The sequence below is a fragment of the Nerophis ophidion genome, linkage group LG22 (assembly GCF_033978795.1).
Source record: "Nerophis ophidion isolate RoL-2023_Sa linkage group LG22, RoL_Noph_v1.0, whole genome shotgun sequence".
Classification (NCBI taxonomy): Eukaryota; Metazoa; Chordata; class Actinopteri; order Syngnathiformes; family Syngnathidae; genus Nerophis; species Nerophis ophidion.
In genome coordinates, this window is record NC_084632.1 from 15,124,178 (window position 1) to 15,151,677 (window position 27,500).

The 27,500-nt window shown below is 38.8% G+C and overlaps 1 protein-coding gene across 1 annotated transcript in view; it reads left to right on the forward strand.

Moving 5' to 3' along the window:
• The window catches only part of nr5a2 (nuclear receptor subfamily 5, group A, member 2), a 182,191-nt gene that overhangs the window by 3,227 nt on the left and 151,464 nt on the right, over positions 1-27,500 (forward strand). Inside the window, exons 3-4 of the mRNA XM_061883318.1 lie at positions 5,272-5,413; positions 26,993-27,500. The exon at positions 26,993-27,500 is cut by the window's right edge and continues 202 nt beyond it. Of these exons, the coding sequence (XP_061739302.1) occupies positions 5,272-5,413; positions 26,993-27,500 (650 nt within the window). The remainder of the gene's footprint in view (positions 1-5,271; positions 5,414-26,992) is intronic.

A 27,500-nucleotide genomic window follows, 5' to 3' on the forward strand; every position in this document is an offset into this window, starting at 1 on the left:
GTTTTTTTGATTTTCTTATTTATTAAGACACGTAAGCCAATATGCAAACTTTCCAACTCAGTATAATATCAGTGTTGCTAACTCATGGTCATGTCGTCATCTTTTTTGCTTTTTCTCCATTTGCTGCACTATTATTTATTAGCCTTGCACATATTAGTTGCTTAAGTACTTGTTTATATTTTGAGTTAAGCCTTAATGTTTATTGTGTACATTGAACAAGGGTTAGCCAATAAAACTGATTCTAATTTGATTAAATCGTTGCATCATGCATGAATACTTACTGTTTAATCTAGCTTGTGTATGCATTATTTCCATCCCTGGTGTGTGAATGTGTGTGTGTGTCCATAGAATAAAACCACATATAGACTTGAATTTGCATGGTTCTGTCATGTGTACTTATCAAAATGTGTCGTTGGTTTAAATTCGTGGAGTTTTTTGATAAAAGATCACAATTTTCTTGTTTATTAAGACACGCAAAGTAATCAAATCAAGTGAGAGGCAATATGCAAACTTTCCGACTCAGTATAATATCAGCGTTGCTAATTCATGGTCACGTCGTCATTTTTTTTTTGGTTTTGCTCCATTCGCTGCACTATTATTTATTATCCTTGCACATATTAGTTGCTTAAGTACTTGTTTGTATTTTTAGTTAAGCCTTAATGTCTATTGTGTACATTGAACAAGGGTTATCCAATAAAACTGACTAATTCTAATAAATAGTTGCATCATGCATGAAGACCTACCGTTTAATCAAGCTTGTGTATGCATTATTTCCCTCCCTGTTGTGTGTGTATAATTGTTGCATATAAGTGACCCCTGTGTGTGTGTCCATAGAATAAAACCATATAAAGATGCGCATTTGCATGGTTTTGTCCTGCGTACTTACTAAAGTGTGTCGTTGCTTTAAATTCGGGGAGTTTTTTGTTAAAAAAAAAATCAAAATTTTCTTTTTTATTATGACACGCAAAGTAATCATTTACCATAAATTGATTAAAGTGGACCCCGACTTAAACAAGTTGAAAAACTTAGTCTGGTGTTACCATCTAGTGGTCAATTGTACGGAATATGTACTGAACTGTGCAATCTACTAATAAAAGTATCAATCAATCAATCAATCAAATCAAGTGAGAGTCAATATGCAAACTTTCCGACTCAGTATAATATCAATGTTGCTAATTCATGGTCACGTCGCCGTCTTTTTTGCTTTTTCTCCATTCGCTGCACTATTATTTATTAGCCTTGCACATATTAGTTGCTTAAGTACTTGTTTATATTTTTAGTTAAGCGTTAATGTCTATTGTGTACATTGAACAAGGGTTAGCCAATAAAACTGATTCTAATTCTAAAAAATAGTTGCATTATGCATGAAGACCTATACCGTTTAATCAAGCTTGTGTATGCATTATTTCCCTCCCTGTTGTGTGTGTGTGTATAATTATTGCATATATGTGACCCCTGTGTGTGTGTCCATAGAATAAAACCATATAGGGATGTGCATTTACATGGTTTTGTCCTGCGTACTTACTAAAGTGTGTTGTTGCTTTAAATTCTGGGAGTTTTTTGATAAAAAATCAAAATTTTCTTGTTTATTAAGACACGCAAAGTAATGAAATCAAGTGAGAGCCAATATGCAAACTTTCCGACTCAGTATAATATCAATGTTGCTAACTCATGGTCACGTCTCCGTCTTTTTTATCTTTTTCTCCATTTGCTGCACTATTATTTATTAGCCTTGCACATATTAGTTGCTTAAGTACTTGTTTATATTTTGAGTTGAGCCTTAATGTTTATTGTGTACATTGAACAAGGGTTAGCCAATAAAACTGATTCTAATTCTAATAAATAGTTGCATCATGCATGAATACTTACTGTTTAATCAAGCTTGTGTATGCATTATTTCCATCCCTGGTGTGTGAATGTGTGTGTGTTGTGACCCCTGTGTGTGTGTGTCTATAGAATAAAACCATATAGACTTGAATTTGCATGGTTCTGTCCTGTGTACTTATCAAAATGTGTCGTTGCTTTAAATTTGTGGAGTTTTTTGATAAAAGATCACAATTTTCTTGTTTATAATAACACGCAAAGTAATCAAATCAAGTGAGAGCCAATATTCAAACGTTCTGACTCAGTATAATATCAACGTTTCTAATTCATGGTCACGTCGCCGTCTTTTTTGCTTTTTTTTTCCATTCACTGCACTATTATTTATTAGCCTTGCACATATTAGTTGCTTAAGTACTTGTTTGTATTTTGAGTTAAGCCTTAATGTTTATTGTGTACATTGAACAACGGTTAGCCAATAAAACTGATTCTAATTCTAAAAAATAGTTGCATCATGCATGAAGACCTATACCGTTTAATCAAGCTTGTGTATGCATTATTTCCCTCCCTGTTGTGTTTGTGTGTGTATAATTGTTGCATATATGTGACCCCTGTGTGTGTGTCCATAGAATAAAACCATATAGAGATGTGCATTTACATGTAGTTTTGTCCTGTCTAGTTACTAAAGTGTGTTGTTGTTTTAAATTCGGGGAGTTTTTTTTGTTTAAATCTACATTTTCTTGTTTATTATGGCACGTAAAGTAATCAAATCAAGTGAGAGCCAATATGCAAACTTTCCAACTCAGTATAATATCAGCGTTGCTCGTCACCATCTTTTTTGCTTTTGCTCCATTCGCTGCACTATTATTTATTAGCCTTGCACATATTAGTTGCTTAAGTACTTCTTTGTATTTTGAGTTAAGCCTTAATGTTTATTGTGAACATTGAACAAGCATTAACCAATAAAACTGATTCTAATTCTAATAAATAGTTGCATTATGCACGAAGACCTACTCTTTAATCAAGCTTGTGTATGCATTATTTCCCTCCCTGTTGTGTGTGTGTGTATAATTGCTGCCTATATGTGACCCCTGTGTGTGTGTCCATAGAATAAAACCACATATAGACTTGCATTTACATGGTTCTGTCCTCTGTACTTATCAAAATGTGTCGTTGCTTTAAATTCGGGGAGTTGTTTTATAAAAAATGTAAATTTTCTTGTTTATTATGACACGCAAAGTAATCAAATCAAGTGAGAGCCAATATGCAAACATTCCGACTCAGTATAATATCAATGTTGCAAATTCATGGTCACGTCGCCGTCCTTTTTGCTTTTTCTCCATTCGCTGCACTATTATTTATTAGCCTTGCACATATTAGTTGCTTAAGTACTTGTTTATATTTTGAGTTAAGCGTTAATGTCTATTGTGTGCATTGAACAAGGGTTAGCCAATAAAACTGATTCTAATTCTAATAAATAGTTGCATTATGCATGAAGACCTACTCTTTAATCAAGCTTGTGTATGCATTATTTCCCTCCCTGGTGTGTGTGCACAACTTTCATCACAACTTCATTAGCATGAGTCTGAATGGTGAAAGGCTTCCCATACAAAATGTAATAACGAGGCAGCGTTATTTGTCCTATCGCCTCCCTTCTTATACTTTTAACCATGGCGAATATCGCTGTGTTAATAATACAAGCCGGAGTAAAAAAGCAGAGTATTGATGCAGTGGCACACATTTCTTGCCTATGTGGTCATTATTCAAAGCAGATGTTATAGATTGGATTCCGTATTGTAACCTTGAGATGCTATAAGCACTTGCTTGGAGGGAGACGTCAGTGGCATCTGTGCAGCTTCTCAGCCCTCGCAGCTTGTTCAGTCCGCATGCATGCCGGGGAGCAGATATTTTCTATGAAACGCTTGCCTACCCTTGTTGAAACATTAATACTATTGATATTTACCTGCAAGCCCGCCCCGTGGATTCGCTCGATAAAGCCGCCGGGCTGTAGCTTGCAGCCGGGCTTTTATGTTATTGTATTATATTTATTTTATTTGTCGTCAGCTTAATCCGCCCCGTCCCTCTTCTTGTTCGTCGCAAAGTGGACACGGCAGCACTCCGTTCACGATGACAACTTAGAAAAGGGGGGCGGGTGGGGTTCAAGTGAGAGGAGGGGGGTCAAAAGGTCAAGATCATGGCACAGAATCAACACCGGCAAATCGAGTTCAAGTTTGTTCATATTTTTCAAAGTAAAACCCAACCACTGCTCTTGAATACAATTTGAAATCTAATTTTCCCTTTCAATGAGGATATTTACTGAAATGCTTTTTTTTTTTTTTTTACAATTTTCATTAACACTTCAGTATGGGGAACATATTCACTATTAATTAGTTGCTTATTAAAGTAAAAAAGACATAATTTAGAGTCATTTGGACAATAGGGGAACATATAAAGGTTAAGGTTGGAGTTTGAGTTTATTTGGAACATGCATGCATACAACTCGATGCATCACAATTGTCTGGTTTCTCTATTCAATGTGTTCGAAAAGGAGTAGGTAGAAGCAATTTTATTTAATCAGACCCCTTTTTCCTTTACATAGCAGTTGCTAAAACTTTTGTTCTACTTCCTGCTCTCAATTTATTCACAATATACTCCATAAGTAATCACAATGAAGATAAATAAATAATACTTGGTGAAGTAAGTTACTTTTCATAAGGTGACATGAGTAATATTATCTTGAAAATGTTAAGGTGAGGGTTACTAATAAGCAATAATTCTGAGGTTATTGAGGGAATACTCTTAGTTAATGGCTTACTGGTTGTATAATAAGGCCATGCAGAATAAGGCATTAATAATTACTTAATAATGACTAATTAAGAGCCAATATGTTACTAATTTGCATGTTAATAAGCAACTAATTAATGGTGAATATGTTCCCCATACTAAAGTGTTACCCAATGCCTTTTTGTAGCACTCTCTCCACTTTTAAATTTTTTTTTACGCAGACTGTCAATTAAATTTGTGCCGGCAATTTCATTTTTTAAAGGTTATGGATCGAGAATACTTGATTCCCTCCTTCCTCGGCTTGATTTTTTCCCCCACCCCTTCTGACGGTAATTAAGGCCGTGAATATATGTAATTCGGGATCTGGGAATTATGGAAATACTGTTATTTTGGGGGAATTTAGGATCAAATGGAAAGTTGAAAAGATGACTTCCCATGGAACATAGGCACGGACACCCTATATTATATATATATATATATATATATATATATATATATATATATATATATATATATATATATATATATGCTTTTATTAACTGTGTGAATTAGCTGTGTGTTACATTCAGCCAGTGTGTGTGTGTGTGTGTGTGTGTGTGAATGGGTGCATTACCATCAAATGGCCGGGGTCAAGCGGGTTGACATGTTAATTGGTTCCCTCCGCAGGGCTTCTTCAAGCGCACGGTCCAGAACAACAAGCGCTACACATGTATAGAGAACCAGAGTTGCCAGATTGACAAGACCCAGAGGAAGCGCTGCCCGTACTGCCGCTTTCAAAAGTGCCTCAATGTCGGCATGAAGCTGGAAGGTAAAAGCACCGCACTCACATTTAGAACATTTCAGCTGCCAGGGTGTCTTGAAACTGCATTTTTTTTACTAGTGTGTTTAGCTTTATGCACATGCTTCTATCTTGATGTCTGTGTGTGTGTCTTCTAAGAGTCTTGTTGTGGCCCTTCACAAGATTTTGTTTTCATATTATGGGGTTTGAATGATTGAATTGAACCAACCAAGGGCTCCTAATGTCGCTAGTTACTGAAAACATAAACAATGTTAAATGGCCGTGAATGTGGTTGTGGCCCCTAAATAAGTGGGGACCGGGGGCCATTCGGAGGCTGCAGCTTGAGTTGTATCGTCGAAATAAAATCAAACAAAGAAACATCGGTAAAACACATGTAATGTAATGAGAAAAAGTTGCTATTCATGACCCCTCCACCCCATCTCACCTGTAAATCCAACATGGCGCTTATTATTTTTGCCTGCACTAAAACAAACTAATGATTGCATGGTTTGGGTTTAAACCAGCTTTTTAAAACACATGTAAAATATGAATGATGTTTTTGCCTTTTTAAAAATAGGATTAACATATCTAGATAAACCCATCTAAGTAATTGTAAAAATATATAATTTTTTTCCCCCTCGAAAAAAAGTCCTAGGAAATTCAATATAAAGTGGTCACAAAATTAATTTGAATAATCATATAAGCTGTCGTTGATCACTTAAAAATGATTATAAATATTTTACTTCAAAGTGTAAAGAGATATTAGTGGAATATACAAATTATAATAATACATTATTGTTATGATCATAATGTTATTAGTGCATATCCTATTAAGAATCCCTCTGTTAAAAAAAAAAAAAAGAAAAAAAAAAATATATATATATATATTTCCTTGAATTGCCGCCTCGGGGCTAATTAATTTAAAACCTCTTCTCACTCCGGCACTTACCAAAGGCATGCAGTAAAAATTTGAGAAAAGTATGTGTAAAGAGATATTAGTGGAATATACAAATTATAATAATACATTATTGTTATGATTATAATGTTATTAGTGCATATCCTATTAAGAATCCCTCTGTTTAAAAAAAAATAAGAAAAAAATATATACATATATATATATATATATATATATATATATATATATACATATATATATATATATATATATATATATATATATATATATATATATATATATATATATATATATATATATATATATATATATATATATATATATATATATATATATATATATATAAACCGTATTTCCCTGAATTGCCGCCTGGGCGCTAATTAATTTAAAACCTCTTCTCACTCCGGCACTTACCAAAGGCATGCAGTAAAAATTTGAGTAAAGTATGTGTAAAGAGATATTAGTGGAATATACAAATTATAATAATACATTATTGTTATGATCATAATGTTATTAGTGCATATCCTATTAAGAATCCCTCTGTTTAAAAAAAAAATAAGAAAAACATATATACATATATATATATACATATATATATATATATATATATATATACATATATATATATATATATATATATATATATATATGTATATATATATATATATATATATATATATATATACATATATACATATATATATATATATATATATATATATATATATATATATATATATATATATATATATATATATATATATATATACCGTATTTCCTTGAATTGCAGCCTGGGCGCTAATTAATTTAAAACCTCTTCTCACTCCGGCCCTTACCAAAGGCATGCAGTAAAAATTTGAGTGTGATGTAAGCTTGGACCTTAAATCCTACTGAATAGCTTTTAATCTTCTTCCCTTTATGCGATTTCAAATTACCGGTATTGAAATCAGCCTCCTCCATTTTGAAAATGACGACAGGGGAAGTGTCACTCGTGACGTCATGAGTTTGACCAGGCGGTAATACTAAGCATGCGCTAATTATTTTGCGAAGTGAGATTGACTTGGCAGTAATTTAAGGCAGGCGCATACTATATACCCTGCGGCAATTTAAGGAAGGTATATATATATATATATATATATATATATATATATATATATATATATATATATATACGCCTTTGATTTTACCATTAAGCAAGGGGTCCTTGAACGCTCCACAGATATAGGCAATGATATGCATTTATGATGTATTTTTTCAAGTATTTTATAGATTAAAAACATCTTCAAACTTTACAAAAGGCCAAATATAGTTCCATGATGGCCCCGGTGCCGACGTAAAGAAGAAAAAAAAAGTAGCTATTGATGCCTCAGTTTGGTGCCAAATGAACACGGACTAGGCCACCTGCAACACGTCCTTGACAGTGACAATGGTAGCAAAGTGCATTCACGAACCCTGGAATTCTGAGCATCAAACGACAACAAAAACAAGTCTGTATTTTTTTGGCATATTTTCTATTTTCTTTATTGCTGGTGGTTTTGCTGCAAAAACTATACCAATTTGTTTTGGATTTCATTTCCTATCTGTTTAATTAATCACTTATTTTTCATTCCATTTATATTATTGAAGTAGATACATTTCGAGTCTGTTTAACTTGAATGGCATGAAAGTCCATAAGAATAAAAAGGCATATTCAGTTTTTTAAGTATTGGTTCGGACACCAACACCATTTTAAAACTACTGTTTTGTTACTAGTATCAGTTAAAATGTACCCGTCCATAGTAACAATATGTTTATTTCAGAGTTACTGTATTGGTGTAAAACAGGGATGTCGAACTCAAATACAGAGATGGCCAAAATTTAAAACCGAACAAAGCAGCGGGCCGAGGTTGAACAAATTAACCTTTTAATAGGGACCCAAACAAGTTTTGCATTGAATCTTGAACAAGCAGGGCTTACAGTATATACATTTATAGTGACATGCAAAATCGAGTTTCAAATAATAATAATAATTAAAAAATATCAATTGCATATCAAATAAAATTTAAATAAAAATGGAATGCCTCTTTTCGACGGCGGGGTTGATGTGGACGGGGTTTGGTGATAGCGGGGGGTGTATATTGTAGCGTCCCGTAAGAGTTAGTGCTGCAAGGGGTTGTTCTGTTGTGTTTATGTTGTGTTACAGTGCGGGTGTTCTCCCAAAATGTGTCATTCTTGTTTGGTGTGGGTTCACAGTGTGGCGCATATTTGTCACAGCGTTAACGTTGTTTATACGGCCACCCTCAGTGTGACCTGTATGGCTGTTGACCAAGTATGCCTTGCATTCACTTGTGTGTGTGTGTATAAGCCGCATATATTATGTGACTGGGCTGGCACGCTGTTTGTATGGAAGAAAAGCGGACGTGGCAACAGGTTGTAGAGAACGCCAAAGGCAGTGCCTTTAAGGCCCACCCCCAATATTGTTGCCCGGGATGAAATTCGGGAGGGACACTGAACTTCGGGAGTCTCCTGGGAAAATCGGGAGGGAAATTTGGCCCGTGGGCCAGAGTTTGACACCCATGGTGTAAAACTCCACTTCATCAAAGCTATTTCTAAAGCCACAGTAATACAATGAAAGCAAACTAGTACGTCTTTTAAAAACGACAATTATTGTCACATTCTGCAGGTGTACCTAATGCCGTGGCCAGGGAGCGGCATTAACGCACACTTGGCGGGCCAAGCCGCTTTCACGTTGTCCCGCCAGTAATCCATTTACAGTACAAATACATTTATGTACTTCACTTTGCTTATTATGGGGCTTTTATGAGCCACCACTCCATAAAAAAAAAAAGTCATCTAAAAGTCGTGCACATCTGCAGAAGTGAAAAAGCGGACGCCGGCATTCTTTGCTGAGCATCATATTTTTTTCAAGTTATGTTGCCTGTTTGCAATTACCAATGCTGAACAGTGGGGGGGAAATAAATATTGCATGGAGTATTTTTTTTTAAGGTGTTTTATAAACTTTTTGGCGACATTCTTTCAAAATGACAACTTTGTCATTTTCCATTAAATCCAAGTTGAACGCTGCTCAAGTAGAGTTCATTCATGCTTTTGGCATGAGACATATTCTTCCATAATCATTTAAAAAAAGCGAAGAGCTTAATTCCAAATGGACATATCCACAAAAAGGCATTAGAAAGTTAAATAGCTCCTTAGACAATAAAATTACCCACCGAAAAAATGTACACGCATGAACCACTGGAGAAATTTGTGTTAACATGTGAAATAAAAGCCTTCTTTCTACCGCTGTGTTGAAAACTAGCAATGCTTATTAGTATGGGATATGGGGGGTCAGGGGGAGTTTGGGGGTATCTGGTAGCTGCGATGCACTTAAACCCTGCCAGACAGGGAATAAAAAAATACAAAACTTGGCATGAAGGCAAGAATGGTAATGATGATACTTTTGGCTGGCCAGTTGTACGCCTCTTTGTTTGATTTGAACGCGGCTCAGAAGCCAGCTCAACGCAGCTACAGTGGGGCAAAAAAGTATTTAGTCAGCCACCGATTGTGCAAGTTCTCCCACTTAAAATGATGACAGAGGTCTGTAATTTTCATCATAGGTACACTTCAACTGTGAGAGACAGAATGTGAAAAAAAAAATCCAGGAATTCACATTGTAGGAATTTTAAATAATTTATTTGTAAATTATGGTGGAAAATAAATATTTGGTCAACCATTCAAAGCTCTTACTGATGGAAGGAGGTTTTGGCTCAAAATCTCATTCATTCTTTCCTTAACACGGATCAATCGTCCTATCCCCTTACCAGAAAAACAGCCCCAAAGCATGATGCTTCCACCCCCATGCTTCACAGTAGGTATGGTGTTCTAATACAAAACCTCACAATAAAGTCTATTTGAAAGCTAAAACGTTATGACAGACCGCCTTAAAAAACGGGATGGAATTTTGAAAACATTTTTACTGAATGAGACACCCAGAATGTACATGAAAATAAAGAATGTGGGATTTGAATATTATCAACATATGAACATCACACCCCTCTCCCTCCACATGTTTTACAATCAAGCAAAACACAACAAAAATGCAACAAACAGAAACATGAACACGAAGGGTACAAAACAAAAAACACCTACAATCTGATATATGTGATATATCACTAACCTTTGCAACTTTGATGTGAAAATCTCCTTCCACGTTTGGCCCTGACACCCACATTTCAGGCTCTGGAAACACTTTGTGGAGACGCTCCCCACCCACACTGCTTGGGGCCTCGTCTGAACTGCTGTGACTTGATGATTGTAAATAATTTAAATAATTCAATGTACAGTGGGGCAAAAAAGTATTTAGTCAGCCACCGATTCTGCAAGTTCTCCCACTTAAAATGATGACAGAGGTCTGTAATTTTCATCATAGGTACTCTTCAACTGTGAGAGACAGAATGTGAAAAACAAATCCAGGAATTCACATTGTAGGAATTTTAAATAATTTATTTGTAAATTATGGTGGAAAATAAGTATTTGGTCAACCGTTCAACGCTCTCACTGATGGAAGGAGGTTTTGGCTCAAAATCTCATTCATTCTTTCCTTAACACGGATCAATCGTCCTGTCCCCTTAGCCAAAAAAACAGCCCCAAAGCATGATGTTTTCACCCCCATGCTTCACAGTAGGTGTGGTGTTCTTGGGATGCAACTCAGTATTCTTCTTCCTCCAAACACGACGAGTTGAGTTTATACCAAAATGGATACATGGATGATACAGCAGAGGATTGGGAGAATGTCATGTGGTCAGATGAAACCAAAATAGAACTTTTGGGTATAAACTCAACTCGTCGTGTTTGGAGGAAGAAGAATACTGAATTGCATCCCAAGAACACCATACCTACTGTGAAGCATGGGGGTGGAAACATCATGCTTTGGGGATGTTTTTCTGCTAAGGGGAAAGGACGATTGATCCGTGTTAAGGAAAGAATGAATGGGGCCATGTATCGTGAGATTTTGAGCCAAAACCTCCTTCCATCAGTGATAGCCTTGAATGGTCGACCAAATACGTATTTTCCACCATAATTTACAAATAAATTCTTTAAAATTCCTTCAAAGTGAATTCCTGGATTTTTTTCCCACATTCTGTCTCTCACAGTTGAAGTGTACCTATGATGAAAATTACAGACCTCAGTCATCATTTTAAGTGGGAGAACTTGCACAATCGGTGGCTGACTAAATACTTTGTTACCCCACTGTATGTAAAATAGTGAGAGGATGACAGGACAAGAAATAATCCTCCTGTTCAAAGATCATATAGAAAAACGCTCATTGTTTTGTTTTACTCACTAATACCTGATTCCACGGGTTCACCTGGATTCTGCAACAACTGCAGTAACAATATTTGAATTATTTAACAGACAATTGTAATTCTCTAAGTGTCGGTGATGTGTTATTCATTTGGTTATAGCAATTTATAATCTTAAGTGGGAGCTAGGAGAGTTGAAAAAAAATGTGCTTAACTAAAATCCTCCCAAAGGCTTTTTTTTTTATTTTCTTCTACCTGTCTTGAGAAGTGTAATTAATCGGTCTTAATTGTGAATGGCCGTGGGGCATATAGTCCCAGCCTGTCATTTTTCCAGCAGGCCGTGTTTGCTTTGCCTGCTTTGGTGGCAGCTTTCAGCTCGGGGGCACGATGGGCCCCGCAGTGCCGTGTCAAGAGCTCGAAGCCGTAGCCACTAAAGCGGTGTTTTTCAACCGCTGTGCCACGGCACACAGAGATACCGTCTGGTGTGCCGTGGGAGATGATGTAATCCCAGCTATCTGGGTATACAATATTTTTTGTAAACCGCGACTAATGTGCCGTTGTTGAGTGTCTGTGCTGTCCAGAGCTCGGCAGAGTGACCGTGTTATTCTCTTCCATATCAGTAGGTGGCAGCAGGCTTTTTAGACGTCAAAAAACATGGTTTGTCGTGATCGCAATATGAAGTGGTAGGCAGTGTGCAGGTAAAAAAAAGGTATCTAATGCCTATGTCATGATCCGTGATCCGGAACATGTTTTGTTTAGTTATGTTCTGTTAGTTTTGGAGCTCCTCAGTTCCTGTTTTGTGAAGTTTGGGTGTTTGTTTTGGTTACCCTGGGTGTTAATTGGTTTCACCTGCCTCTGATTAGTGCTCGGCACGTTCACCTGCTGTTGAGCACTAATCAAAGAGCTATCTATTCATGTTGCTCGCCACAGTCAGTGTGGCTTCATTGTTAGCGGTATGCAACTATAAACCCCGTTTCTATATGAGTTTGGAAATTGTGTTGGATGTAAATATAAACAGAATACAATGATTTGCACATCCTTTTCAACCCATATTCAGTTGAATATGCTACAAAGACAATATATTTGATGTTCAAACTGATTAACATTTTTTTTTTGCAAATAATCATTAACTTTAGAATTTGATGCCAGCAACATGTGACAAAGAAGTTGGGAAAGGTGGCAATAAATACATATAAAGTTGACAAATTCTCATCAAACACTTATTTGGAACATCCCACAAGTGTGCAGGCTAATTGGAAACAGGTGGGTGCCATGATTGGGTATAAAAGCAGCTTCCATTAAATGCTAAATTATTCACAAACAGGGATGGGGCAAGGGTCACCAATTTGTAAGCACATAGTCGACCAGTTTTAGAACAACATTTTTTAACGTGCTGTTGCGAGGAACTTAGAGATTTTACCATCTGTGGCCCGTAAAATCATCAAAAGGTTCAGAGAATCTGGATAAATCACTGTACGTAAGCGAGGATATTACGGACCGTTGATCCCTCAGGCGGTACAGCATCAAAAACAGACATCAGTGTGTAAAGGATATCACCACATGGGCTCAGGAACACTTCATAAAACCACTGTCAGTAACTACAATTAGTTGCTACATCTGTAAGTGCAAGTTAAAACTCTGCTATGCAAAGTAAAACCCATGTATCAACAACACCAAAGAAGGCCGCTGGCTTCGCAAGGCCCGAGCTCATCTAAGATGGACTGATGCAAAGTGGAAAAGTGTTCTGTGGTCTGACGAGTCCACATTTCAAATTATATTTGCAAACTGTGGACGTGGTGTCCTCCGGAACAAAGAGGAAAATAACCATCCGGGTTGTTCTAGGCGCAAAGTTCAAAAGCCAGTATTTGAGAATGTATGGGGGTATATTAGTGCCCAAGGCATTGGTAACTTACACATCTGTGAAGGCACCATTAATGCTGAATGGTCCATAAAGGTTTCGGAACAACATATGTTGCCATCCAAGCAACGTTATCGTGGACGCCCCTGCTTATTTCAGCAAGACAATGCCAAGCCACGTGTTACAACAGCGCGGCTTTGTAGTAAAAGAGCGTGGGTACTTTCCTGGCCCGCCTGCAGTCCAGACATGTCTCCCATTGAAAATGTGTGGCGCATTATGAAGTGTAAAATACAACAGCGGAAATCACGGACTGTTGAACGACTAAAGCTCTACATAAAACAAGAATGGGAAAGAATTCCACTTTCAAAGATTCAACAATTAGTTTCCTCAGTTCCCTAACGTTTATTGAGTGTTGTTAAAAGAAAAGGTGATGTACCACAGTGGTGAACATGCCCTTTCTCAACTACTTCGGCACGTGTTGTAGCCATGAAATTCTAAGTAAATTATTATTTGCAACAAAAAAAAAAGTTTATGAGTTTGAACATCAAATATCTTGTCTTTGTAGTGCATTCAACTGAATGTGGGTTGAAAATGATTTGCAAATCATTGTATTCCGTTTATATATACATCTAACACAATTTCCCAACTCATATGGAAACAGGGTTTGTATCACGTTGGTTTATTCTTGTTCATGATTTGTGATCCTGATCCTGTGCTAAGCTGTTATCTTATCTTCCCGTGCGATCGGCACATTTTTCCTTGGTTTATTTCTGTCTTTTGGTTTTATTATGATTAAATTATCATCTCCTATTTCACGCTGTCGTCCGGAGCCATCCGTTCTGCATTCCGGGAGAACAAACCCCGACCCGACCACGTGACAGCCTAAACCAAAAAAATAAACAAAAGGTGAAAAAAAAGGTATTGAAGCTTTGGGATGGCTATGCAGAACGAAACTACAACTGAACTGGCTAGGAAGTAAAGAAAAACAGAATGCTGGACGACAGCAAAGACCTACAGCGTAACCAAAAAAATAAACAAAAGGTGAAAAAAAGGTATTGGAGCTTTGGGATGGCTATGCAGAACGAAACTACAACTGAACTGGCTACAAAGTAAAGAAAAACAGAATGCTGGACGACAGCAAAGACTTACAGCGTAAGGAGCAGAGATGCCGTCCACAAAGTACATCCGTACAGGACATGACAACAATGTCCCCAAAAAGAAGGATAGCAACAACTGGAATAGTTTTGATTGCTAAAACAAAGCCGGTGCCGGGAATGGCGCTCAAAGGAAGACATGAAACTGCAACAGGAAAATACCAACAAAACAAAAAAATAGGAGCGCAAGACACTACACAAAGGAAAACACCAAAAAACTCAAAATAAGTCACGGCGTGATGACAGGTCATGACAGTACTTTGAGACAAGTATAGTTGATGCATGGTTGGTTATGGTTTGAAATTCATATCCAACAATTGCGACGACGACTTTTTACTGTCAATATCGAGTTCAATTTTTCATTGATTTCTGCTGGTTTTTTCAATGAAAAAAATGTGCCTTGACTCAAAAAAGTTTGAAAAACACTGCACCAAAGCACTACTCTATAGTAAAACCTATTCTCTCACAGACGCGTGCACACACACTAATCTCCCGAGTTAATGCACGTATTCACGAAAAGGCCAAAGGAGACGGCCACGGGCGAGAGAATCCACCAAAGGATGTGTACAGTATTGCTGAAAGAAACGAGAGATGGGTTCATGGTTTGTGTCATGGTATGATACTGCAGCTTGAAGCAATATCTATTCAATTCATCGTTTTATTGTCAGTTTGAAACACAGTTCCCTGTAATTTAAACTCTTACTTGCTGTCCTCGGAATCCCTGGTAGTGCAAAACTCATCTAAAACTAGATCAGGCAATCCCTGAAGGAACTGCGTGGGAATGCTCCAATGATGAAGTTGAACTGAAATCCTGGAATTATTTTTAGAATTGAGCACACAATTCCCAAACAGGCTGAATATTTTGTAGTTGGAATCGTTTGAATCAGATGAAGAATGTGGGGGTTGTGGAACTTTGAAGAAGGTTCCATTGATTTCAATGGGAATTTCCAAAACATTCAGGAATTTCGGGAAAACTGGGAATTTTTCCTGTTAAAAAAACAAAACTTTGTTTTTTGTCCTAATTAAGAGGAATGTTATGACGGTGGAACGGTTCAGTTCAGTTCAGTTTATTTTCAGTCTAACAAAAACATACACAAACATGGATCACGATACAAAAATGAATAACACGACTGAAACAGGCAGAACCAAAAAAGCTTATATGCTCAACATACATTTTTTTTACATTCAATTAAGTTACGGTTGAAGTGGGTTGAAAAATGTGGTCGGCAGAAAAACGGGTGGAAATAAGGCTGTGGAAAAGCAGGAATTCTGGAAAAACTTGGAATTTTTTTGAACTTGGAAAAAGGGTAGTTTGAATGTCCAGAATGGTGGAATGTGTTGGAGGTAGGATGGTTTGAATCGGTTGAAAAATGTGGAAATGGTGGAAGTTTGAAAAATGGTTAATTAATTTTGAATAGGAAAAATGTCCTGGAAAACCAGGAATTCTGGGAAATCTGGGGATTTTTTTAAATTTGTCAAGGGATTCCCGATTAGGGTGACCAGTTTGAAGTTGAGATGGTTTGAATCGGGCGAAAAATGTGGAAGGTAGAACGCGCCAAAATCTGGAAACTAATAATAAGTTAAATAAGAATAAATTGATGAATGTTGGTGCAGGAAACCATGTGTGAATGCTTTGGAGCATTCACACAATTAAATCTGCGAGCAGTGATGAGAGGCCCCTCGACCCCCCCTTGGACCTCACCGATGCCCGACCCACCATTAAATCTACTCAGTGGCCTCGTAGTTAGAGTGTCCGCCCTGAGATCAGTAAGTTGTGAGTTCAAACCCCGGCTGAGTCTTACCAAAGAGTATAAAAATGAGACCCGTTACATCCCTGCTTGGCTCTCAGCATCAGGGGTTGGAATTGGGGGTTAAATCACCAAAAATGATTCTCCGGGCGCGGCACCGCTGCTGCTCACTGCTCCCCTCACCTCCCAGGGGGTGAACAAGGGGATGGGTTAAATGCAGAGGACAAATTTCACCACACCTAGTGAATGTGTGTGACAATGATTCGCACTTCAACTACAACAAAACTCGGTCGTTTTGTAGGGGATCTAATTATTATAAGTGCAGTAATGATAAAAAAGGTTTGATGGTTGATGGCGAGAAGCAGATTTCGCTTCAGGCTGTCATCCTAATCATCATTTGTACTAATTATAATCAAGATCTGAGTTGATGGAGCCAATTTCGACATTGTTAAAGTCTTGCAGTCAAGTATCAAATCAACTTTTGGTGCCACGCCCACGTTTTTTGGCGTAGGCAAAATTCCTCCGCAATTTATCATTGCCCCTTTTTCTAGTATCTATCATTTAAACCATGGCTCATCCGGAAGAGGAGTTCTTTGAAGTACGACCTCGGTGTGTTGGCCTGAAAATGGCCGACTGAAACCAAGCTGGCCGGCTTCCGGTTTGTTTTGAAATATAGCTACTTGATAAGTTTATGTACGTCTTCTGGGATTTTTGTGACGATATGTTAATTTGGTAAAAGGTTATTATTTTTTCAAAATTTCAACGGGTCGCTAAAAATTGGTGAATTATTTTTAAAAATTGTCACGGCCAGGGCGCTATTCAATGCGCCCTCATCTTTGGGCTCTGATTGCCGCACCTTTAGAACGCGCCCGCGGCCGAGTCACGCCCACATGCCGGCAAGGCTGTGGGCGATCAGCAATCAGCGCACCTGGTCCTGATGAGAGGGAGCTGTATAGAGCAGTGGTTTTCAACCTTTTTTCAGTGGTGTACCCCCCATGAACATATTTTAAATTCAGGTATCCCCTAATCAGAGCAAAGCTTTTTTGGTTTAAAAAAAAGAGATAAAGAAGTAAAATACAGCACTATGTCATCAGTTTCTGATTTATTCAATTGTATAACAGTGCAAAATATTGCTAATTTTTAGTGGTCTTTCTTGAACTATTTGGAAAAAAAGATATAAAAATAACTAAAATCTTGTTGAAAAATAAACAAGTGAATAAATTATAAATACAGATTTCTACACATAGAAGTAATCATCAACTTAAAGTGCCTTCTTTGGGGATTGTAATAGAGATCCATCTGGATTCATGAACTTAATTCTAAACATTTCTTCACAAAAAAAGAAATCTTTAACATCAATATTTATGGAACATGTTCACAAAAAATCTAGCTGTCAACACTGAATATTGCATTGTTGCATTTATGTTCACAGTTTATGAACTTAATTTCATATTTTGTTGAAGTAATATTCAATAAATATATTTATAAAGGATTTTTTAATTGTTGCTATTTTTAGAATGTTTTTGAAAAATCTCACGTACCCCTTGGCATACCTTCAAGTACCCCCAGGGGTACGCGTACCCCCATTTGAGAACCACTGGTATAGAGGACCAGTGGACCCAAGGATCCATGCGGGTACTTTGTTTACCCTTGGTGTACCTTCTTTCCCGAGTCATACCAGTTGTTTCCCCCGTGGTTTTGGACTGCCTTTCTCGATCCTCAACCCTAGCTCTGGACACGTACTCCGACGCCTCTCTCTGCCCACGGATACCCTCTTTTTCTCGCCCTTCTAGAATGATGAAGGATTCATCCAACAACCTGAGCTTATTCGGGGTTTCGTCTCCTTCCGCCCCTCGCGTACATAACAAAAATGCTTTTAAAGTGGGAGAAAAGTAATCCCCAGATCAATTAGTGTTAGAGTGTCCGCCCTGAGATCGGTAGGTCGTGAGTTCAAACCCCGGCCGAGTCATACCAAAGACTATAAAAATGGGACCCTTTACCTGCCTGCTTGGCACTCAGCATCAAGGGTCGGAACTCGGGGTTAAATCACCAAAATGATTCCCGAGCGCGGCCACCGCTGCTGCTCACTGCTCCCCTCACCTCCCAGGGGGTTGAACAAGGGGATGGGTCAAATGCAGAGGGTCATTTCATCACACCTAAGGGTGTACTTTAACTTTAATAACTATAGGACTCTCGCAGCCATTGTTGCTCATATCATAAATAGAATAAAATGTACAATATTTAAAGAATACAACAATAGTCGCATTCTTGTCATGCAATGTTGCACCTCTGCCAGAGTTTGCTCATTGGCGAAAACAAAAAAAAACAAAAAAAAAAAAAGCCGCCTAGGTCTCAAACCATTAACAATGAAGTTGATGAAGCGCGCAACATCCGAGTATTCCCCACACCGGTGGGATATTCTAGAAGTTACTTAGATTATACGCTTCACTGACCCGCCTAATGTCTCCTCCACTTTGCGATCACCATAAAGATGCAGCAAGGCTGCGGGCTGAATATGGAAGCCAAACACCTGCGTGTTGTTAAATTAATGGGTACCTAACCGTGTCAATAAAAAAAAAAAAGAGCAGATTTATTTAATTTGCGATGACAGAATCCCTGCTTTTGAATTGGATCTGGATTGCGTAGGTGAAACTTAATAAAGTATAATTTTTATCGCATTCAAACCACATGCAAGGCCATAAAGTACATCTGGATTAGTAATATCGCTTACAGAATATATTCCGATGAAATTTGCCATCTTTCCTTTGACCTTTTTTTTTTTTTAATCTCTTGCCTTTCTGCATCTTTCTCGCTTTGATTCGTCTCCCATCAGCCAGGCAGCTGTCCCATTACTTATGCATAGGTATCATAGGTATTCATGTGTGCACACGGGATAGGGCGCAACCGGGGCAGGGGCTGGGGCCCCCGATATGACAAACAGGGTGTCAGCGAGGCTCCGTTGGAACCATTAATATGCTGGCGAGCGACAGGGATCCTCACCTGCGTGCACTTAATATTCCTGTATATTAAACTACCATAAATCAGAGGAGGGCTGCGTTCGCGTGTGTTTGCATGTTGGTGTGTTTAGGGACAATGTGTGTGGAAGGTATTGGATGCTACTTTAAGTATAATAAACAGTAGATTTGGTCGGTTTGTCTATTGACTGACATGCACATTTTTTGGGACATACTGTACTCCCTGCAATGCCTGCAAATGTAGTATGTTTACATTTACTACTAAAACATATATAACAGCGATTAATCGTATTGTGTCTGTAGTTAACACAAATTTAATCGCAATTTTTGTCATTAATCGGTGATTATCAACCTTTAGACAATTTTAATATTTTTTTTATTATAACATTTTATTATTATTTACCGTATTTCCTTAAATTGCCGCAGGGAATATAGTATGCGCCTGCCTCGAATTACTGCTCGCTTCCCAAAATAATTAGCGCATGCTTAGTATTACCGCCTGGTCAAACTCGTGACGTCACGAGTGACACTTCCCCTGTCATCATTTTCAAAATGGAGGAGGCTGATTTCAATACCGGTAATTTGAAATCGCATAAAGGGAAGCAGATTAAGAGCTATTCAGTAGGATTTAAGGTCCAAGCTTACATCACACTCACATTTTTACTGCGTACCTTTGGTAAGTGGCGGAGTGAGAAGAGGTTTTAAAATAATGAGCGCATGCTTACTTTTACCGCATGCCTTTGGTAAGCGCAGGAGTGAGAAGATGTTTTAAATTAATTAGCGCCCCAGCGGCAATTCAAGGAAATAGGGTATTTTCTATTATAACTGTTTTTTAATTTTCCTGAAAGAACTCTCCTGAAGTAATCAATAAAGTACTATCTATCTAATAATGTCAACATGGGACTTGACTATTTGTTTCATGCAAATGTTTATTAAATATTAGGGGAGTCAAAAAAAATAAATCCGAATTGATCTAGATTCTTATTTGTAATTTTTAAAAAAATCTCAACCGATTTTGTCCTTTTTTTTTTTTTTTTATGTTGTCCAGGCACTCAGGAAAATCATATTGTTAATAAAGATGCCCATATCTGCTGTACAGATTCACTTTAGAAAAGAGAAGTGTTCGATACTTCTCCTGTTGCCTTATGTGCAGAGATATCCGATAATATTGGACTGCATCGGCCGATAAATGCTTTAAAATGTATTATCGGGAATTAACGGTATCTGCTTCAAAAAGTAAAATGTATGACTTTTTAAAACGCCGCTGTACGGAGTGGTACACGGACGTAGGGTGAAGTACTAAGCGCCAATAAACCTTAAAACAGGGGTACCCATTACGTCGATCGCGAGCTACCAGTCAACCGCGGGGGGTGTGTCAGTCGATCTCCAGCCAGGCTTTTAAAAAAAATAGACCTAAAAATTAGGGATCATCAATCTTCACCAAGACGTCACTTAAATGACATTCAGGGTACCGGAGGGTCTTGTGAGATGATGCTGGCTGCTGCAAGATCATTATTATTCAAAATGACCGAGAGGAAGGCGAGAAACACTTTTTATTTCAACAGACTCTCGCGCCGTACCTTCCGTCAAAACTCTAAAGGCCGACTGCACATTTCCTATCCTCACAATAAAAGCCCTGCTTCATGCTGCCTGCGCTAACTAAATACAGAGTCTCGGAAAACTGGCGCGCACAAGCGATCCCTCAGAAAGCTGGCGTGCACATCACTTGTGCACGCCAGCTTTCCGAGACTCTTATTTTGTTAGCGCAGGCAGCATGAAGCAGGGCTTTTATTGTGAAGATAGGAAATGTGCAGTCGGCCTTTAGAGTTTTGACGGAAGGGACGGCGCGAAAGTCTGTTGAAATAAAAAGTGTTTCTCGCCTTCCTCTCTGTCATTTTTTCATAATAATGAACTGGCAGCAGCCAGCGTCATCTCACAAGACCCTCGGGTGCCGTGAATGTCAATCAAGCAAGCTACGGAATTTGCCGGCAATGTTTTTCTTGTAAAGTGTATGGAAGCTGGATGAATTAGATGCCAAAAACCAACCACTTTCATGTGGTATTGTACAGAAAGGACAACTTTTTTTCTCCTCCATTTGAAAATGTGGGCGTTATCATCATTACTGTCTGATTCCAATCAATGCAAGTCATCAGAATCAGGTAATAAACCAACTTATATTCTTGTCTTCGTGAAAGAAAGACATCTATATGTGTTACACATGCTTGTATTATCATTAAACACATTTAACTTGTTTACAAAAATGTCTCTTTCATAAATGAATAAATATAAATGATATATATAAATGAGGTAGATCCCCTCGAGTTGGTCAATTGAAAAGTAGCTCGCCTGCCGAAAAAGTGTGGGCACCCCTGCCTTAAAAGGTATTGCCTTTGCATGCCGGCTCAATCTCACAATATCTACGTTTTTTCCCACACACAAGTGAATGTGAGGCATACTTGGTCAAAAACCACACAGGTCACACTGAAGGTGGCCGTACAAACAACTTTAACACTGTTACAAATATGCGCCACACTGTGAACCCACATCAAACAAGAATGACAAACACATTTTGGGAGAACATCCGCACCGTAACACAACATAAACACAACAGAACAAATAGCCAGAACCCCTTGCAGCACTAGCTCTTCCAGACGTTACAATAAACAGCCCCCCAACCCCTCCACCTCGACCTCCTCATGCTCTCTCAGGGAGAGCATGTCCCAAATTCCAAGCTGCGGTTTTGAGGCGTGTTAAAAAAAATAATGCACTTTGTGACTTCAATAATAGATATGGCAGTGCCATGTTGGCATTTTTTTTCCAAAACTTGAGTTGATTTATTTTGGAAAACCTTGTTACATTGTTTAATCCGGCGGGGGATTCACAATAAAATAAGGCATAATAATGTGTTAATTCCACGACTATATATATCGGTATCGGTTGATATCGGAATCGGTAATTAAGAGTTGGACAGTATCGGAATATCGGATATCGGCAAAAAAAGCCATTATCGGACATCTCTTCTTATTTGTATTTGACTTTATTAAATGTTTGGGGAGAATTGTATTAATCAAAACCCGTTTTCTTTAAAGTAATATAAACATTTACTAGAGCTTTTTCTGTATTTTAAGGAGGAATGTAGTTAATTATAGAACTGGCACGTAATGTTACTAAAAAAAAGTATTGTTTTGAAACATGAATCGATTCCGAATCAAATCGTTACCCCCAAGAATCGAATGGAATCGTGCGGTGCCCGGAGATTCAAGCCCTATTAAACGTTGTGCTTTTTTTTCACAGCTCACCACAAAGTGGACATAAACACTCTTTTTCAGACACACACTCACATATACTAGCCACTTCTGACTAGGGTTGTACGGTATACCGGTATTAGTATAGTACCGCGGTACTAATGAATCATTTTCGGTACGATACCACCTCTAAAGTGTACTGGTCCCGCACGTCCCCATGCCCGCGTTAAAGTCACGTTGTGACACTGCTGGTTTATGAGTAGAGGAGCATGTTCGGCAGCACACAATCACAGAGTACTTACAAGCGGACACAGTGTGTAGGCAGAAAAGGGAGAATGGACGCATTTGCAGTTATAACACTGAAAGGCCCTCAGGAAGAGGTGCTTTAAGACTAGCTAATGGCTAACGTCCATCCGGCGTCGGCAGTGTTTTAGCTACTTCTAAATCACCAATCCTGGTCTCCATGGCAACAAATAAAGTAAGTTTCTCACAAGTATCATCCCTGCAGGACGAGGAATAGCTAAACATGCTTCACTACACACCGTAGCTCACCGGTGTCAAAATTTAAACAAACGCCATGGGTGGATCTACACCTAAAATGCACTGTAATGATATCAAGTACAGGCCCGTATCTAGTCGGTACTACTATTATTATGTCGATATTTTTTGACATCACAAAATTTATTTATTTATTTATTTATTTTTATGTATATTATGTTAATAAACTCAGGAATTATGTCCTCGCACACACGAGGACTTTGAATATGACCAATGTAACTACTTGGTATCGGTTTATACCCAAATTTGTGGTATCATCCAAAACTTATGTAAAGTAGTAGACAAAAGTGTAGACAGAACATGATAAAAGAGAAAGTAAGCAGATATCAACAGTAAATGAACAAGTAGATTAATAGTTAATTTTCTACCACTTGTCCTTAATAATGTTGACAAAATAATAGAATGATAAATGAGGCAATATGTTACTGCATATGTCAGCAGACTAATTAGGAGCCTTTGTTTGTTTACTAACGACTAAAAGACAAGTTGTTTTGTATGTTCACTATCTTATTTAAGAACTTAACTGCAATAAGAAACATATGTTTAATGTACCCTAAGATTTTTTGTTCAAATAAAGCCAATAGTACATTTTTTTTATGGTCCCTTTTATTTAGAAAAGTACCGAAAAGTACCAAAATATATTTAGTACCGGTACCAGGATATTGGTATCGTTACAACACTACTTCTGACACAGTCTAACTTTGAAAAAAGAAGATAACAATCAATGAAAACTAAAGAAAATGCCTGCGTGCCTGATCATCTTCATGTTTTGCACGGCCCCTCGTAGTTCACGATATTGATCGGCCACAGAATTTGGGTTCTATCTACCCATGTGGCACTACCTATAAAAGTTGATTGGTTGTAGTTGTTGGTTTTGGGGCTTTTTCTGCGTGTGTTATGGGTTTGGAGTTAGCTCCTGGTTGCTAATGGTACACAACTTGTTATGCTGATGACTCGACTCGCAGGGGCAGTAAAATCAGACGGCTTTGGGGCTTGCCAGTCTGGATTTGTCTTTGTCCATTTCTGCTCTGTTCTCGGTCACACATGATGGGCAACCGTTAATCGCGTAACTTTAACAGGCCTAGATTGTTATGATCCGCTGCCCGGATCATATTCTGTTTGGGTTTTCGGGTCACGTGTGTTTTCTGTTAGTCTTGGATTCCTTTTGTTCCGGTGCATGCACCTGAGTTTGTTACCATGGTTACTTATCATTTTCACCTGCCGGTTGCGTTCCTGACATCACTGTCATTATTTAAGCCTACCTTTGCCAGTCGGCCGGCCTGGCTTCTTTGTATTTGCATCCCACGACTGCCACGTAAGTTTTTCCTCATCTCCTAGTCCCTGCCAGTTGTCATAGTCTGTGCTAAGTGCTAGCCTTAGCTTCCGGTGCGCTCGGCACCTCTTCCAGTCGGTTTTATTTTCGGTTTTGTACCAGTTTTGTGTTATTGTTCTATTAAATCATGTTGTTACCTGCTAGTAAAGTCTGGATCCGATCTATTGCATCTTGGGAGAACAAAACCCGCATCATAATGCGCCCCACACATGACAGAAAGAAGCCAGCCCGACTGACTGGCAAAGGTAGGCTTAAATAATGACAGTGATGACAAAACAGGTGAAAATAATAAGTAACCATGATAACAAACTCAGGTGCATAAACCGGAACAAAAGGAGTCCAAGACTAACAGACCACACACTGAACCCGAAAACGCAAACAGAATATGATCCGGGCAGTGGATCATAACATAGATTTGATGTGTATGCATGCAGGTACTTGTGACCATATAAGCAACACCCATAATCTTTATTGTCATGATGGGTGGCTCCAGGAAGGCTTTCTTAGGCTCATTTGTCTCCCAGTAAGACCAGCTATGGGTTTCTTGGCTCATTAGTTGTGGCCGAATCATTAATACCTTAAATGGCCCTACGACCGAGGCTGATGATTAAATGGATTCATTCGTCACAAGGCCTGATTTGTATCAATTATTTAGTTATAGTAGTACAAGTTCATTGTGTCAGTACGCGTTATTCACTCTGTGCTGTATGCTTTACAAACTCTTTGAGGTGTCAGGATCCATGCTCCCGTCTCTGTGTGTGATCAAGACGAGTGTGTTGCGCTGAGGGTGTCAGCATGTGGGTGTGTGCCTCAGCTCCCCGCTCGCTCCAATCAGTGACAGACACTTTTCTAGCGGAGGTCATTAAAATCACTCCCAAGGCAGCTTTTGGAGTGTATGTCAAGGAGGAAGGGGGGCAGCCTTTCCAGTCCTCCACACCCTCTCTTCAGTAGTCCTCAAGTGTTCTTTTACTCGTCTATTAAGACATTATGAACCGCAGTCGACCCCCGGCCAAGTCACCACGGTATCCCAGAAATCAACATCTAAAAGAGAGGGCAAGACCTTGGAATGCTACAGAAAAATGACAGATGACTTCAGTATTGTAGTGAGGTTTTCTGTTGAAGTCCCAGATGTCTGTTTGCTCATTGCACGGTGGTCAGACTGAAGGGTGATTAGGTATGAATAATTAACTCCGACACCCCCCAACTGGGAGACAGCAGAGCAGCTTCGCCATGGCGGCAGTCTGCCAGATCACACATGGACCCCGTAGCAGTCCACTGTGTAACCATCTCCTTCATTAGAAATACCAACCTGCACACGCGGTGTGATCCTCGCCACAGGATATTGCGTCAGGGCAGCGGTGCATGGGGATTAATCCATATGTATAGGCCAGTTTTTGAATATTTTACACGTCGTTAATTAGTCGGATGTTGTTGACGAGATAACTTCATGTTTCTGGATTTTGTTTTATTTGTAAACCACGAGCACAGTAGGTTGATGTCTTTGGTCAATAAGTAACTTCACTATCTGTTAGACCTGTGCGCTTTTAAGAGTCAACAATGTCGAGTATAATCGCTGCAGGAAAACCTTTGCCCTACAAATTCCAATTGTTGGATTCACTTGTATTCCACTGTCCATGTGTTCGTACACAAGAAAATTGAATGGGACTCCAGAAACACAAGGGTCTGTGTGTCCTACCCAAACACAAAACCTTGATGCCTTGGACTCAAAGAGGTTAATCCAGTGGTTCTTAACCTGGGTTCGATCGAACCCTAGGGATTCGGTGAGTTGGCCTCAGGGGTTCGGCAGAGGTCAAAACACACCCGATTCATCGTCTCAATAAAAATTTCTCCCTCTCGGCGTATTACTGATAAGGCAACAGTTGACTGATTTGCAGGTGTGAAATTTGTTGTGAGTTTATGCAGTCTAGTGTGAGTTTAGTGTCGGTTTTGTTCTTTGAACAAGGTGATGTTCATACACGGTTCATTTTGTGCACCAGTGAAAAAAACATGGTAACACTTTAGTATGGGGGACATATTCACCATTAATTAGTTGCTTTTTAACATGCAAATTAGTAACATATTGGCTCTTAACTAGTCATTATTAAGTACTTATTAATGCCTTATTCGGCATGGCCTCATTATAACCCTAACCCTCTGACCCTAACCAAATAACTCCAAATTAAGTCTTTGATAGTTAGAATATGTTCCCCTAGTGTCCAAAAACCTCTAAATTAAGTCTTTGTTACTTAGAATATGTTCTCCATACTAAAGTGCTACCAAAAACACTTGAATTTGAAAAAAAAAAAACATTTTATTTTTCACTAAGAAGGGTTCGGTGAATGTGCATTTGAAACTAACGGGGTTCGGTACCTCCAACAAGGTTAAGAACCACTGGGTTAATCCCTACAGTTCTGATCGTAAATAAATGAGTTGTATACTATTTTCCCTTCATTTCTGTGAGTAATCCTATTGAACTCCTGAATCTAAAATGTAGATGGCCCTAATGGCGTTCCCTCTTCTGTATCACTCTGTCCTTTCAGCTGTGCGAGCTGATCGCATGCGTGGAGGACGCAACAAGTTTGGCCCGATGTACAAACGTGACCGGGCCCTAAAGCAACAGAAGAAAGCGCTGATTCGGGCTAACGGACTGAAAATCGAGGCCATGACCCAGGTGATGCAGGCTGTGCCCACCGACCTCACCATCTCATCAGCCATCCACAACATCCACTCAGCTGCCTCCAAGGGCCTTCCACTGAGCCACCACACAGGCCACCACACTAGTCACCACCATCACCACCACCACCATCATGCCACCGCCTTACCCCCCACAGACTATGACCGCAGCCCGTTCGTCACTTCACCCGTCAGCATGGCAATGCCGCCGCATGCAGGTAGCTTGCAGGGCTATCAAACGGCCTATGGACACTTCCAAGGCACACGCACCATCAAGTCCGAGTACCCAGACCCGTATACCAGCTCCCCGGAATCCATCATGGGCTACGCTTACGTCGATGCCTACCAGTCAGGCTCGCCACCCAGTTTCCCCCA